General features: G+C 36.2%; 1 protein-coding gene across 3 annotated transcripts in view; it reads left to right on the top strand.

Annotated features, from left to right (window-relative positions):
* PIGN (phosphatidylinositol glycan anchor biosynthesis class N) overlaps positions 1–15,544 on the top strand; it is a 70,304-nt gene that overhangs the window by 43,632 nt on the left and 11,128 nt on the right. For all 3 annotated transcript variants that reach the window (XM_081951377.1, XM_081951378.1, XM_081951379.1), the window contains exons 21-27: positions 1,219–1,321; positions 1,810–1,912; positions 6,688–6,774; positions 8,554–8,609; positions 10,125–10,200; positions 12,654–12,727; positions 14,929–14,971. In XM_081951377.1, coding sequence (XP_081807503.1) covers positions 1,219–1,321; positions 1,810–1,912; positions 6,688–6,774; positions 8,554–8,609; positions 10,125–10,200; positions 12,654–12,727; positions 14,929–14,971 — 542 coding nt within the window. The remainder of the gene's footprint in view (positions 1–1,218; positions 1,322–1,809; positions 1,913–6,687; positions 6,775–8,553; positions 8,610–10,124; positions 10,201–12,653; positions 12,728–14,928; positions 14,972–15,544) is intronic.

Raw genomic sequence — 15,544 nt, 5'->3', positions numbered from 1 at the left:
AAGCACTAAAACAGAACTTTCAGTCCACTTTGCTATCCCTTCACTCTGGTCTTTGCTTCTTTTTCATGTTACTTAGAAGAGGCAGCTGTCTTATGACCCTAGATCATTCATATCTCCCTCTTTTAAAAAATCTTTTAAGTTGTCTCCTTTTCTGTGCTTTGTCTGGCATTAGAGCACTGGTTTGAAGCAAGTTAGGCATTAGAGCACTGGTTTGAAGCAAGCTGCCAAAAAAGCCAATGCAGTCCTAGGCTACATCAACAGAGGGATAGAATCAAGATCACGTGAAGTGTTGATGCCGCTTTATAATGCCTTGGTGAGGCCACACTTGGAATACTGCATTCAGTTCTGGTCGCCACGATGTAAAAAAGATGTGGAGACTCTAGAAAGAGTGCAGAGAAGAGCAACAAAGATGATTAGGGGGCGGGAGACTAAAACATATGAAGAACGGTTGCAGGAACTGGGTATGTCTAGTTTAATAGAAAGAAGGACTAGGGGAGACATGATAGCAGTGTTCCAATATCTCAGAGGTTGCCACAAAGAAGAGGGAGTCAAACTATTCTCCAAGGCACCTGAGGGTAGAACAAGAAGCAATGGGTGGAAACTAATCAAGGAAAGAAGCAACTTAGAACTGAGGAGAAATTTCCTGACAGTTAGAACAATTAATCAGTGGAACAGCTTGCCTCCAGAAGTTGTGAATGCCCCAACACTGGAAGTCTTTAAGAAGATGTTGGATAGCTATTTGTCTGAAACGGTATAGGGTTTCCTGCCTAGGCAGGGGGTTGGACTAGAAGGCCTCCAAGGTCCCTTCCAACTCTACTATTGTATTGTATTGTATTGTATTGTATTGTATTGTATTGTATTGTATTGTAAGTATTGCAGGCCTCTGTATTTTTTGTTTCCAAATTGCCCAATGCAAATGTCACTTAAAGGGGAAGAAAGTATTGAACACAAATTAGCATCCTCCTCCATGATTGAAATTTAGAATGGCTGTACTAACTGCCCTTGTTTTGTTTGTGCTCAGCATAAACTATGCAGTTTCATCAAAAGGTATAAAAAATGTATTTCTTCTTGCTCTTCTGTATTAGTCCCGTAATTTCCAGGAATGCAATGCAAACTAGCCAATAGTTTACAGGTAATCCATGGCTTCCAAATTTAGGATGCTGTTAAAGACATGATAAACTATTTTTCTTTTGACAGATAATATTTTATTTCTTACAGTTTCATCCTTGATTGTGCCACTCCTGAGTCCCACTTTTCTGTCCCTGAGGCTGCTGAGCATACTTCTTTCTCTGATGTCAACTTATCTTCTCCTTAGCACCGGGTATTTTTTCTCCCTTTTTTAAAAAAAATAAAAAATAAAGTTGCCCTTGAATTGAGTTTGACTCCTGATGATTCTATGCAACAGATGGCAGCACTTTCTTTGAACTTGGAAGCTAAGCTGGTTAAGGTTTGGTTAATATTTCAATGGAAGCCCAGCAAGATTTCTAGGCCTCTTAGGTAGACTGGGAAATAGGAAAATTGTCATGGGAGAAGGCAATGGCAAACTGCTTCCATAATGTTGCAAAAGAAACTACATGGATTTGTTAGTGTGATGGCTGGGAATTTAGTATGACTCAAGCTAATCTTTACTTGTATTCTGTATGTGTAGATTTGCTTTGGGTTTGGGGAAGGTTATGCAGTTGTGAGAATTTATTGAATATTGTTACATTTGTGAAAATATTTGTTTATCCTGTAAGAAAAAAAGTTCAAAGTATGGCACATTTTCATTTCCTTTATATTTACTTGCTGTCAAAATATGTGCTGATGTAGGTATGAAGCTCTTTTCCCTCTGGTGTTGGCTTTGTTGATGTTTGTGTGGATAGACATGGAGCAAGAAGCAATCCAACAGTATGGAATTTCATTTAAACCTAAGGTAAATGATTCAGTACACACCTCAGGAAAAAATGCTGCCACCCATTTTCCCCAGCAATTAAAATCCCAACTGACTCATGAGCCTAGGAATGTAGCCACAGAATCCCAACCACTTCAGTGCTCATATTTTTAAAACAGAATGCTCAAATAAGAGAAGTCCAGCAGTTTCACAGAGACTCATTAGCTGTGGCCAAAGAGGTGGCCAGATTTCCCAGAAGCCAGCGTGTATTCCACTAGCTCCAATCTAACTAGTTATAGTCAGAGGAAACCAGAGCTAAGTGATCTAGTAACATTAGAAAAATTTGAAAATAGTCATAGTTCCAGGCCATAAACCTAGTCTTCATGAACTTATGGGAATTCTTTTGAAAAACATCTGAAAGCTATCTTCAGATGGTCCACTTCAGGCAGTATTTTTACATCCAGGCTCCATTTTTATGTATGAACACTAATGGTTGCAAGGCACTGTTGTTAATGCAATTATATTCACCAGATTGAGGGAAGTTGGCATTTTGGAGCCCACTCTTCAGATTGACTTGCAATCACTTATGGTATCTTTTTTATATAAAGTTTTTTATTTTTTCATTTTCATAACATATAACCGCATGTACATAACCGCTTATTATATAACCAACATCATATTATATTATTAAATGTTTACATCAATTCATCTTACCATCAACTCCCAAAAACAATTATTAGCTCTTCTGCTCTACCATATTTGTACATCCATCACTTTCTTTTCCCTCTCTCCTCCTCCCCCCATCTCCTTTCTTCCCTCTGTCGTCCTTCTCTTCTCTACTTCCCCTTCCTCTCTCCTTCTCCTCTCTCCTTCTCCTCTCTCCTCTTTCCACTCCTTTCTCTCTTCCTCTCCCCCCCTGCCCTCTCTCCTATCCCTCTCTTCTTCCCTTACCTCTCTCCTCTACTTCACACTCTTCATTTCATTTATTTGGTGTATTTCTGCCTCTGAGCAAGCTCCCTTTTATGTTGATGGTATTTATAATTCCTTTTCAATATACATATTTAATTTTAACATATATCTTCCTCCTTTTTTTAAAAGGGAAAAAAAGTATACATATATAGTAATTGTATTTTTAACACACACACACCCAGCCTATTTTTGGCTGAGATGTAGACCTGGTTACAGTTCCCAGCTATTCTCATCATTATATTTATATAATTATGCATCCTTACACGTCCCAAATTTGTGATTCTGTCTTTATAATCTCAATAATTTCCCATTGTAAGCATATTTCATGTTCTCTCTCCATTTTTCCATATCTTGGCTTAGGTTATCCTTAATTGTCTTTAAATAACAATCCTTACTGTTCATTGTTCATTACAATTTCCTTAATCTACTATCTAGAGCAGGGGTAGTCAACCTTTTTATACCTACTGCCCACTTTTGTATCTCTGTTAGTAGTAAAATTTTCTAACCGCCCACCGGTTCCACAGTAATGTGATTTATAAAGTAGGGAAGTAACTTTACTTTATAAAATTTATAAAGTAGAGTTACAGCAAACCCCTACTGCCCACCATAAAAGCTGGAACGCCCACTAGTGGGCAATAGGGACCAGGTTGACTACCACTAATCTAGAGTAACAAGAGGTACACATCTCACTTTGTTCATCATCTTATGAGCTCTATATGTGTCCATGTTTCATATATTTTAACCTTTATTTAATTTTCTTTCCATTATCATATTCAATCAGTTAGCAACTCAATTTTATTATCATGTATAGGAGTAAACCACATATCTCAGCTTTATATTTCCCCATATAACAATTTCCAATTGTCTGATTTTTTCCTACTAAGCCGTTTGTCCCACTTCTCTATTCCCGTCTTCTCCCTTTTCTTTGTTTTGACATGTCCACTCTCTTCAATTTTCTGCTTTTTATTTTCCATGGTTTCTACCCCTTCATTATCCCACCCCCCTACTTCCTTCACTTCTTCCTTCAATTCCTGCTTCTCTGAGTTCAAAATTCTATTTGGACTTGATTTTAATGATTTATGCACATTTTTTTTAATAATTTCACATAGTTCCTCAAATTTCCACCTTTCCATAATGTCCAGTTCCAAAGTTACAGTTAGTAATGCAATTCTTATTTCAGAGTTCTGGTCCACCTTACATTTAGCTAGTTCAGCTGATGTAAAGAGGAAGAAAGGGGGGAGCCATCTTGATCCTTTGTTCTTTCTTAATGTCCAGTTCCAAAGTTGCAGTTAGTTATACAGTTCTTATTTCAAAGTTCTGGTCCACCTTAAATTTAGCTAATTCAGCTAATGTGAAAAAGAAGAGAAGCGGGAGACATCTTGATCTTTTGCAAAGAAAAAAAACTTTGTATTTTCCAAGTTCTTGATTTTATTATTTTTTCCCTTGTTACCTTCCACCTCTCATTGGTTATAGTTGCTCAAAATATCTTAATTGGAACAAACTTGCATATATCCAAATTCCGGTATGTTTCTCTTTGCCTCCTGCTTTTCCAAGTTCTGATTTATTGCAATTGGTTAATTAAATCTTCCTGCTCAGAGTTTTGCATTCCATTCACAGGCAAGATTAGGTTATCAGTGAGAAAATACTGCTTTTTCCTTTACTTTTTTCCTTTATTACATTCCACCTCTCATTAATTGGAGTTGCTTAAGATATGTTAGAAGACATTTGAACAAAGTCGGTATGTTTTGGTTTCCATTTCAACCTCCTAGTTTCTTTTAAAAACACAATCTTTTCAAAACCAAAACCAAATTTAGAGTTTGTATTTGTGTGGGTTTGTCACTTCTCTACTTTCTCCTTTTCTGTCCAAATTATTTCAAGCAAATGGCTCTTTTTAGGCTAGTGTTTCAATCCTCCATTTTTCCCCTTCTTTCTTTCTTTTTGCCAAAATCCAGATCTGTCCATTAATATTATTTATACTCTCAAGGTTCTTTGCCTTTTCCAAGTTCTGATTTATAACCATGGGTTAATTAGATCTTTTTACCAGGCTTTCATCTTGTCCTGCATGCTCCTGTTCAGTAGCTTTGGCTGGAAGCCAGCTTCTTGTGCAGCCATGTTGCCATGCTGCTGCCCAGGCTGCGATTCAGAGAGCAAATCTCTGACCTACGAGGGACCTGTTGCACTCCCTCTGGGTCTGATGAGACATTGCCCCTTCTTCATCCCCCCAGGGGGGGGGGGTTCTGATCCAAAAAGGGTCTCAGAATTGGTTTGTCAGACAGAGTTCATGTGATACTCTTCAGAGCTTACATCCCCCTCAACTGTCCAGCTGGAGAACTTCCGGTCGAATCCCAATCACTTATCTGTTTGCTCCTAATTTCCTCCCCATCTTCCTCCAGCCACCTTATTCTGGAAGTAAAAAATGAGTGCTAGAGTGCTACATAGAAGTTTCTATTTCCCAGTCCAAAGAATGATATAAATCAAACCATTCTTCTCACGTCTGTAGTCCTGTCCATATGATATGGCTATTAAGCAAGCAAATGCAGTCTTAAGCTATATTGATGGAACAGTAGTATCCAAATCACAAGTGATATTATTGATGAACCAGTATGTTTCTCTGTGGTTGATACTTAATTTATAAGCTTAAGGATATAATTGATTTTATACCATTACAAAATGGACATTATATACATCTTTTTACTAGTTTGTTTTTTTCGTTTATTTTAATTGCTATATTTTTTATTCCTCTATATAACTATATATGTTATACACTTGTACACATTTGCTATACATCTTTTTCTGTTGGTGAAGTTTTCTGTGTTTCACTATTAAAAAAATAAATTGAAACATAAGAAAATAACAGATGATTTTATTATGCTGTGTGTGGGCATAAATCCTATCTAGGATACCATGCTGAGTGTTACAAAACATTTCAGGACATCAGTAGATGTGGAGACATTCAAAAGAGGGAGATAAGATTTTGAGGGATTTAAAAGTCAACGGATTGCTTGGAAGAGCTGAATATATTTAGAAAAGAAACTATGGTAGGCAACTTCAAATGCATAGAAAGACATCATGTTGAAAGATGGAACAGGCTTATTTTATGCATGTGGCTATGTAGTTTAGAACTAGAATAATGAAAACTTGTTCCATAATAATCTGCTAATATCTGCCTCTTTGTTATTAAAATGAAGAGGACAATAATGTATTAGCAAATGTAGATTGAATTCTGCATTGAAGTTTCTATGTTAACCAGAAGTGTACAAGATGCCTTTTTAAAGTCCTTTCTTTATCTCTGATTCTACTTATTTAAGCCTCTGAATCCAGGGTATGTGAGAGCAGTGGGCAAAATTTATTATTATTATTATTTATTTATTAGCGTTTATATACCGCCCCCTCTCCCGAAAGGGACTCGATGCTGGAAACTCATCAGAGCAAAACAAGTTTAATTTTCAGTATGGATTTGGCACTGCAATATCTTTGCTCCACAAAGCTCTAGAGGATATTGCTAGAAAGCAAAATCAACTTTTCTGGATTAGGAAAATATACCGCTTTGTAGGACATTGGGGAAAAGAAAAAAAAACCCAAGAGAGCCAATGGATAGGTCAGAATATTATTTCCTTACTTAAGGCAACCAAAGTACTTGACTAGTTACCAGTATTTGAAAAGTAACTTTCTTGTAATAATAACTGAGATATGACAAAGTTGTAGGACAAGAGGTTTTGTGTAGATTCTCTGGATTCTCTGAAGAAGTACTCTTAACTTCTCATTTGATCACTGGGATATATACTTTTAATAAGAATGCAATCCTATCTGATGTTATGTTACTGATTTCTCTTTTTCTGTTTTTGTAGCTTGCTGCTCTCAGCTTTTCTTACACTACAGATACACCCCAGTTTCGACCATTTCATGTGGATGACCTGAGGAGGGCTTTTTTCTTTGTATCCTTTGACTTAAACAGATATTCATCTAGAGCAGTGTTTTTCAACCTTGGCAACTTGAAGATGTCCGGACTTCAACTCCCAGAATTCCCCAGCCAGCATTCGCTGGCTGGGGAATTCTGGGAGTTGAAGTCCGGACATCTTCAAGTTGCCAAGGTTGAAAAACACTGATCTAGAGCACAGTGAAGATGAGTTTTTTTTTTAAAAAAACAGTTGCTTTTAGGGAGTTATTGCCTAAACGATTTACTGTTTTAAAGGTTATTTTGATACATTTATTTTAGGATTATGGTTCAATTACTATCACAAAACAATCTGACAATGGCATTTTGACTTTTTCTAAGTATTATCAACCTAGATTTCTTACTTAGAAAGTGTTAGCAGCCAATTAACTTCATATAGCTTCAAGCACAAGAATGGAAAATCTTATTTTCCATGCATTTAGGGTTTTGTACTTTTAAGAATTAATCAGAAAACCTGTCTTCCTTTTTAAATCATTATTAATTGTCCATATACATTCTTCAAAATACAACATTTAGGCTAATGTAATCAGTTCTTCAGGCTTAGCAAATATTAAATATTGTAAGATATTATAACAGTTTAACAAAATTAAATATTACAACAGAATTCTGTCTTCACAGTTTTGTACAGAATTTAGTTTCAAATGAAATTCAAGGTTTCTCACCTAAGGTAGAAGTGGTTTATACAGGTTTTGAATAAACTTGCACATAAAACAGGCTCACAAGCTTGGTAAATTTATAGATTATTAAAGCTATTTAAGTCACAAATCAGTTTATATTTATTTTATCTCATTTCTATTTTATTCAACACTCATTTGAATAAAAAAGAAAAGAAAAAGAAAAAAACCAAGAACCAACCCACCAACCAAATGAAATGACATATATAGTAATCTGGATGTCTATATATTAAGATTTCAACAGCTTAGACATTTTTTTGCTCATGAATTATTATGCAAGCTTTTAGGTTTTCAAATAACTGTCAGGTCATCTGACCCCAACCTTCCTGGCCTTCAAGGCCTCATTCTGGACATGACCTGTTCTCCTTTGCTGAAACTACCTGATGGCCGTTTGGTTTTGCTTTTCCTGTTTGACAGTGAAAGGTGAATGACTGGAATAGTCACTTGTTAAGAATCTTTGCATCCTGCAGCTGCTATTGAAACTGCACTTGTTTCAAATCCTGTGGGCCTAATACAGTGTTAAAATTTAGAAACAAGTGAGCTGAAATTGGGGCACCAGTTTGCCGTCGACTGTAACCTCAGTCATCCAGCGAGATGGGCTGGCAACAATATTTTTAAAACTATTAGTAATTTAACATCGAGACAAATGTCTATTTAGATGGATAAGCAGGGACCTCCAGGCACAAGAAATTTGAATTCTTTTTCCCTCCTCCTCTTCTTGCTACACATATAAACTAATGGCTCAATAACTATTTCATCTTAAGGAACCAAAGAATGTAATATCTATGCAAAGTTAAAAGAAGGGAGCTGCAGTGATTTGGTGTTTGTTCATATATGTATATGGGTTTAGTAGCCTGTGGAAAGCTGGCTGGCATATTAATCGCACTAATAGTTGCAATTCTGGGTGGTGTTCTCAGGTGGATATTATAAGTCATAATTTTGAGTACATATACAGAGAATTGCAATGTATATACTTGTTAGTTCCTGGATCAGTCAGGAAATTTTAACTTTTGTAAAAGAAAAATTGCAGTAAACATGCTTTGTTACCTTGTTGGCAATATTGCATTTTCCTCAACTTGATGCAGGTTTTCTTCATAGTGACAGCCTTTTTTGGAACTGGAAATATAGCTTCTATTAACAGGTAAACTGATCTAAAAGCAACCATCGCAATCCCTCCATTCCGTTTCCGCCTACTTGTTTCTATGCTAAACAATTTAAGCAAATGCCTTCACAATTGCATATAATATTGCATACCATGGAGTGTTTTATATTTTATATTAATCATGATGAGGGGAAAAGAATATGCAGGACCAGAAATTTTCTCTACCCTTAGGGAATTTCCCCAAATATTTTCTTCCATTTGTAAAGGGGAGAATACGGTAGCTGGTCTTCCTTTCATGCAATAGGAAAGCGTGTTTAGGTGACAGAGAGAGTAGAATTTTCAGCTAAAACTTACCATTTTTTAAGGCCAGGTTAGGTGCTGGTAAAATATATTTTACCAGCAATTTAAATTCTGGCTGAAAGCTCTATCCTGGCATGCATTACCTTACTGAGGGAGAATTAACATGTTCCATCTCTTTCATAAGAATACTCTAATATTCCAACAATCTAGGATAGAGGGAGGAAAAGTGAGTTGTGAATTGTAGGAGCTCCATCTTAGTAACTCGAAGCTCTAGCTGATAAGTGCTTCTTGCTGTGTTTTCTCTGTCTTTAATACTCAGGTTAGAGTAGCATACACAGGTAGTCCTCAACAACCATAGCAATCATAACCAGAATTTGAACATGCCATTTGTGCTCTTGATAAATAAATATAACTGCTTATCAGAGGCTTTACCTCTTCACAAAATAATTGCTTCTGCATAGTGTGGCAAATCACAAAGCCACACAGGAAAATCTAGCTGGAATACTCTTTGTGGTGCTTATTCCACAAAGCCCTCCTTTCCACCACTCTCCCACCTAGGTTAGTCTTGTCTTCTTGAGGCATTAATGGAACACTCGGGTACCAACCATCTGCTAGATGTATTTTCTAAGATTCTTTGTGCTAAGATTCCCCCCCCCCCTCCTGTGTTATTTTTGGAAATAAAAGATTATACTGGAAGCTGACAATCTGCCTTTAGGAAAGAAACATATACGTGGGTGTATAAATTCAAGTGGGCCAAAGCTTGAACACCAAATATGGTATTGTTGCCGATCATGGGGACCATGCTGAGAATCCTAAATATAATACTGTCCACGTGAAAAAAAAAGCAAAACCAGTAAGCTGGCTCACAAACTGGCAGCCAATCATTACAAGGAGCGGGTAATGTGCTAGTGCTTTTGTGTATGTCACTTGTTTACTAACAGATCTAGGCGTGGACTGATAATTATCAGTGGGAAAGGAAATGATATAAGGAAATATTTTGTGAGATCATTGGGGCTTTAAAAATATTTAAGTCAGAGGTAAGAAGGCTGTCACTTAGAGACTTAAAACACTAAAATTCAGCTGTAAAAGTAGAAACAGTACAAACTAGCAGCATATCTCTTTGTTACATAATAGTGTCACATTTTTGTAATTGAGACAAAGGACACATGCTGTTTTCTGTTTCCTCCTGGAATGTATTGGCTACAAAAACGCACATTAATAATGTTTTGTTCTGTTCTCATTCTTAAACTCTAGCTTTGATCCAACCTCGGTATATTGCTTCTTGACTGTGTTCAGCCCTTTCCTGATGGGAGGCTTGCTATTGTGGAAGGTCAGTATTTTCCCCTTTAGAAAATGTTATTTGTTACACTAGATAGGCCAGCAGTTTTCAATCACTGTGCTGTACACATTTATGTGCCCCAAAAGATCCGCAGGTGTGCCATATCAGTAAGCCACAGGAAGTGACAGGACATGTCACACAACTATGTAACTAAAACCTCACCTGGATGACAGCACCTAAGATAGAGTGGTTCCCTTTCTGCTCCCGAGTCTCGGCAGCCTGTGATGTCATGGCACTTCCAGTTTCATGAGCTGGAAGTCCCATCTATGTATGAGATGTATATAGTAAGATCAAAACTACTGGGATAGGCTGCAGTTCTACTGTACACTTGTAACTATACCTTAAAGTTAGCAAGGTTCACGTTCCAACAAATAATCTTTTAATTATTTTTCACCTGTTTCAATAATTTGTAAGCCGCCCAAAGTCATCTTGTAGAGGAGATGGGCAGCATAGAAATTTAATAGAGATAGAGAGACAGGAAGGAAAGGAAAGGAGGAAGGAAGGAAGGGAGGAAAAAAAGAAAAGGAAGGAAGGAAAGAAGGAAAGAAAGAAAAGGAAGGAAGGAAAGAAGGAAGGAAGGAAGAATGAATTGGCCTATGTATGTTTTTTGTACTATTTCAAATGTAGAATACTAGACTTTTAGTGTGCCTCTGTTTTAACATGTTTTATTTTGTCTGATTTTCACTTTTATGATTTCCACGTTATGAAATCATAAAATCATATGGCCAAGGGATAAACTGAGTAAATTCCAAAGACCCGATCCTCTTCTCTCACAGGCTTGATGTCACCAGAGAATGTGGGGCTTTGGCAGAAGCATCTGTAGGGACCCAAAGGCTGCCAATCATGGCATTGCTATTCAAACCCATCCCTTTTTGTAGATGCTTGACACATGTACAAAAAGGAGCAGGGCTTGGATCCCAGCACTGCATCCACCATCTTGCAGGTTTTGATTTTCCCTACAGGTCATGGAACCCACATTCCTAAAACTCTTTATCTCTGACAGGAAGCCATTTCCTTCTGTGTTCCTTCTTCACAGAGAAAGGAACCATTTTCTGTGTCACAGGAGGCAGGGGTGATGTCTCTCAGACTTCTGCATTGATTATGATGATCTGTTCAGATCAACACTTTGAACTATTTTTTTTAAAAAAATGCTACTAAAGAAATACACAATACTTCATATCAATTTGTATTTGCTGCTGTCACTTGTGGTAGTAATTCACAAGAAAAAAAATATAAATCATGGATGCCATTAGGAAGGACTTTTGAGGGGTTTATACCAAAATAGTGGAAGCTGAATGCCGAATGAATGCCGAAAAAGAGAGGAGAAAAAAAAGTCATTTTTTTCTCTCTGCCACTTCAGGAAACGTAGCGTAATTTCCAGAGTAAATAAGATGAGGCTGTCCTTTATTTTGCCTGAGAAAAAAATAGAAAAAAATGCATGGTACTCAGGAATACCATCTTTTAAATCTTATAGAAGAATGATGAGGTTGAATACCCTTATCATGCATGCCACAAATCACACCTTCAAAACTGTATGGAACAAGAACACTTCAGAGCTAGATCACTATGATGTACTTAGATTTTGAATTTGTAAGACAACTATTGAGAGAACATATTTTTTTAAAAACACAAACTTAGCATTTTGCCTAAAATATACTACCGTTGACCTCACCCCATTCCTAGGAGGTCTGTCAGGGGCGTGCCTAAGTGCACCAGTGTGTCTACCGTCCCTGTCCTACTGTCCCCACTTATTCGTATCCATTTCCTGTTTTCATAATCATGTTTATGCTTATATCTGTTATTTTATGCATGCTTGACAAAATAAATAAAATTAAAAATTAAATAATCTAGAACATTTAAAAAAAATCTTAGCAGCTTTACAATATATGCATTTCAACTCCCAGACTCATCTAGATATTTAGGAATAAACAAATGAGTGACTTTTATCAATATAATATAAAATGGATATGGTCAATCTTAAATTACATTCTGGGGATTTGTTGTAGCAGAAATTATCAGAATTTCCACAGTGAAAATAGCACTGGTGGTTGTTCTGGCACAGGGGAATGTGTTTACCAGTAGTGATTTTCCATATCACTAAACAGCTTCTCAGCATTTATATGGAAAATGTTCCTTGAAAGTAGATAATTTATTTTAAAAGATGTCATTTTGTAGTCTGTTTATTTTAATAACCTTTTAAAAAGGTTTAACGTAATGCAGCAGCCCATATTTGCCAGGACTGAAAATAATGTTTAGTTTAAATTTAAACAACGTCTGAATTGTTTAAAAAGAATATATTGCAGTCTCTGCATTCAACCTGATAAACTTTGGGCTGTGCATAAATGACTCTCTGAGTATTAGCAACGTTAATTTTGGCGTCCTTTCTTTTTGTTTGTGGTGTGGGAATCTGCCATCAGCTTAACAGAATTGTGTTTATTGAACAGATTGCAATCCCCTTTGTTCTTGTCTCATGTGCATTTGAAGCTATTCAAGTCACAACCCAGCTATCATCTAAAAGGTAAAGCTTTTTAGTTACTTTTTCACTTACTGAATCAGAAGTTGCCTTGGGATTGATGATAAGGGAAAAATTAAACTGTGTGTAGGCTGCTACTTTGTAAATTTGATCATTAGATTCAGTTCCCAAGTTTTTCCCCCTGTCAGAAAGTGTTCAGTTTGTGTTAGATTTCTCTCCTTATGTGTATCAATACACACACACACAAACACACACACAAACAATTAAAATTTCAGTCTCTGCATAATGAACAGGGATTGATACCTAAGATCAGCATTTTAGCATTCCACTCAAATGCTAAAAATTAACACATAACAGATTATTGGATGAAATGCTTTTTCTTATCAAAGTAGGGTTTTTAAAACATTCATGAGAGTTTAAATGCAGGCAAGTATGCCCGTCTATAGTGATGAAGTAACATATTATGGAAGCAAATTCATGCAGAGGATAATACTGGAATATCACTGTCCGGTTAATAGGAGTCTTCTCTTTCCTCCCCTCTAAAGACAGAGGGGAGTAGTTTGAATGATTGAAGAAATTGCAGTTTGGCATACATATACCTCCATTTGGAGAGACTGCATCAATGATTTAAATTATGTCTTGGAGAAGAAAGATGCAGATCAGCTCTCCCTCTGTGCAGTGGCTGTTCCTGCTGAGTAGGTAAATGTTTGACCCCAGCTGTAAAAGCGAAACTCACCACATTCCAAACCAAGAAATTTCAGTGCCATATTTAGTGCAATCAATAGAAATTGATTTTGATTTTGATGTTCTGTGCATCTGTCAAATCTATGCAGAAGAGAGTCTCAGATCATCACTGCTGATCAGATACCATCAGTGATTTTGATGGTATCCAACTGAGTTATCTCTTTTGCAAAGAGAAGTAAGCTTCTAAACAAATTTGCATGAAATGTTTTTTGTCTTGTTCTAATGGCCTTCTAAGGTAAAGTTAATTTACAAAACTGATCTTGATAATATGACTGGATATAATTTGTTAGAGGCTGTTGTGATTGCCTTGCATTAATGCCATAATGCAGTATTTTAATGAGTTTTCACACTCTAACTGATAGCACTTTTATAATTCTTACAAATTAAATTATTACAGTTAATGACCCATTTCTTTTTTGAGCTACTAGGTCAGCTATGTACAGCATTTTAGCACAGTCCTGGAGTAAAACCAGCCATTGGTGATTTAGAGCAGTATCCGCATTCAAAATATTTCAATTATTTGATGAAAAGATGATAATGCAAAGGTCGTTAGTGGTATTTGAGTTTACTTGTTTTTAGTCCTTTTTTTCTTTTGAAATGTGCTTTCCCCCAAAAATGTGGTCTTGGGTACCTCAGATACAGGTAACTAGTTTCTTAAGCCTTAAGGTTAAAGGGAAATAAATACTTAATGATCTTTGAACTTGGTGGACATCACTTTAGGCCTTCATGACTGAGACATGGTGATAAATATTAGCAAATGTTTTCTGGTGCAGAACCTATGTAAATACATATAGTCCTCAACCTTGAGCCCAAAATGTATGTTGTTTGTTGTCAGGTTTGCCCCATTTTATGACTTTTCTTGCCTCAATTGTTAAATGAACCAACGAAACCAAACAAACATTTGTGTTTGCAAGCTGTGCAGTTCTACACTATCTACATACAGTAGATAATATTGAATAAATTTACTAAAGCGGTTATAATTCTGAATTAAGACTAGGGAACCATGGCTGTCAAGGTAATTAAATTGACCAAGAAAAAGAGAAGAATCAGGTATACTGTTTAGTGTTCCTTGGGAAAGAATTGGAATATAAATATCAAACATCTTTGAAATCTGACCAATCCTTTGTGAAATTTTGGAAGCTTGAATTGTACAATTTAGTAGGGTTCCATCAATCAAGAGACTGTCAGGTCCCTGGAAAAGGTAGGTAACTGTTACATAATCAATTATGTAGAAAAGTCATTAGCTGTAAAAAAAAAAAACCAGGCCTAATTTTGACAAGTCATACAAATCAGCCTACTTTGATTCTGCTCATTTCCTGCCTGCTCCATGTTTGATAGTTAACACACAGTATGGTGCCCTGATATTCTTAAGGCATGCAATACTGAGAAAATAGATCAAAAGAGAACTACGTTGTACCTCAGAACACATCTTGTGTTCTTCGAAGCTTTATTGAACTGTGGATTATTGTCCTTTTCTGACACACTTTATTTTTTCCCCTCAGGCTTTTTCTCATTGTTCTTGTGATTTCAGACATTATGGCTTTGGTAAGCTACTCTTGGACATTTTGTACAAATAAGATCAAAACCCAAAGAGCTTTGCTAATTCAATCAAGGGATATCTGAATTAGCCTCAGACTTCAAAGTTCCTTGAATTAGGTCAGTGAGTTGACTTTGAAACCCTGCATAAATTGCAGAAAGGCTATAATTCTTTGAAATAATTTAATGAATGATCAAAAAAGTTGTAAGTCTATATTATCACTTCGATTCTTTTATGGGGCCATTAAGTTAGCTACTACTAAATTTTCATCTACTTCATACAGGATTTTAAAGTCTGAGCAAAAGAAAATATCAGATGCACATGCGTACCTGCTTTAATCTTTTCTTCCATACTTTCAGAACAAAAAAGAGTCTCTTTTAATTTTTCAAAGGAAATACCAAATTATCAAGCAATGTGTAATGAGAAATACCACCCAGAACGGGTTGAATAAGCCTATCTTTGTATATAGTGAGAGATTTGGGTGGGTGGAGCAGGATTCATCAAATAGATTAAACAATTATAATAAACATAGAATTTTAAAAAATTAAAAACTATGCTCACTCTAAAGTATATACAATGCC

The sequence above is a fragment of the Natrix helvetica genome (assembly GCF_964273705.1).
Source record: "Natrix helvetica genome assembly, chromosome: 4".
Taxonomy (NCBI): domain Eukaryota; kingdom Metazoa; phylum Chordata; class Lepidosauria; order Squamata; family Natricidae; genus Natrix; species Natrix helvetica.
The sequence above is the reverse complement of the archived record's forward strand: the minus strand, read 5'-3'. Positions and strand labels throughout refer to the sequence as shown.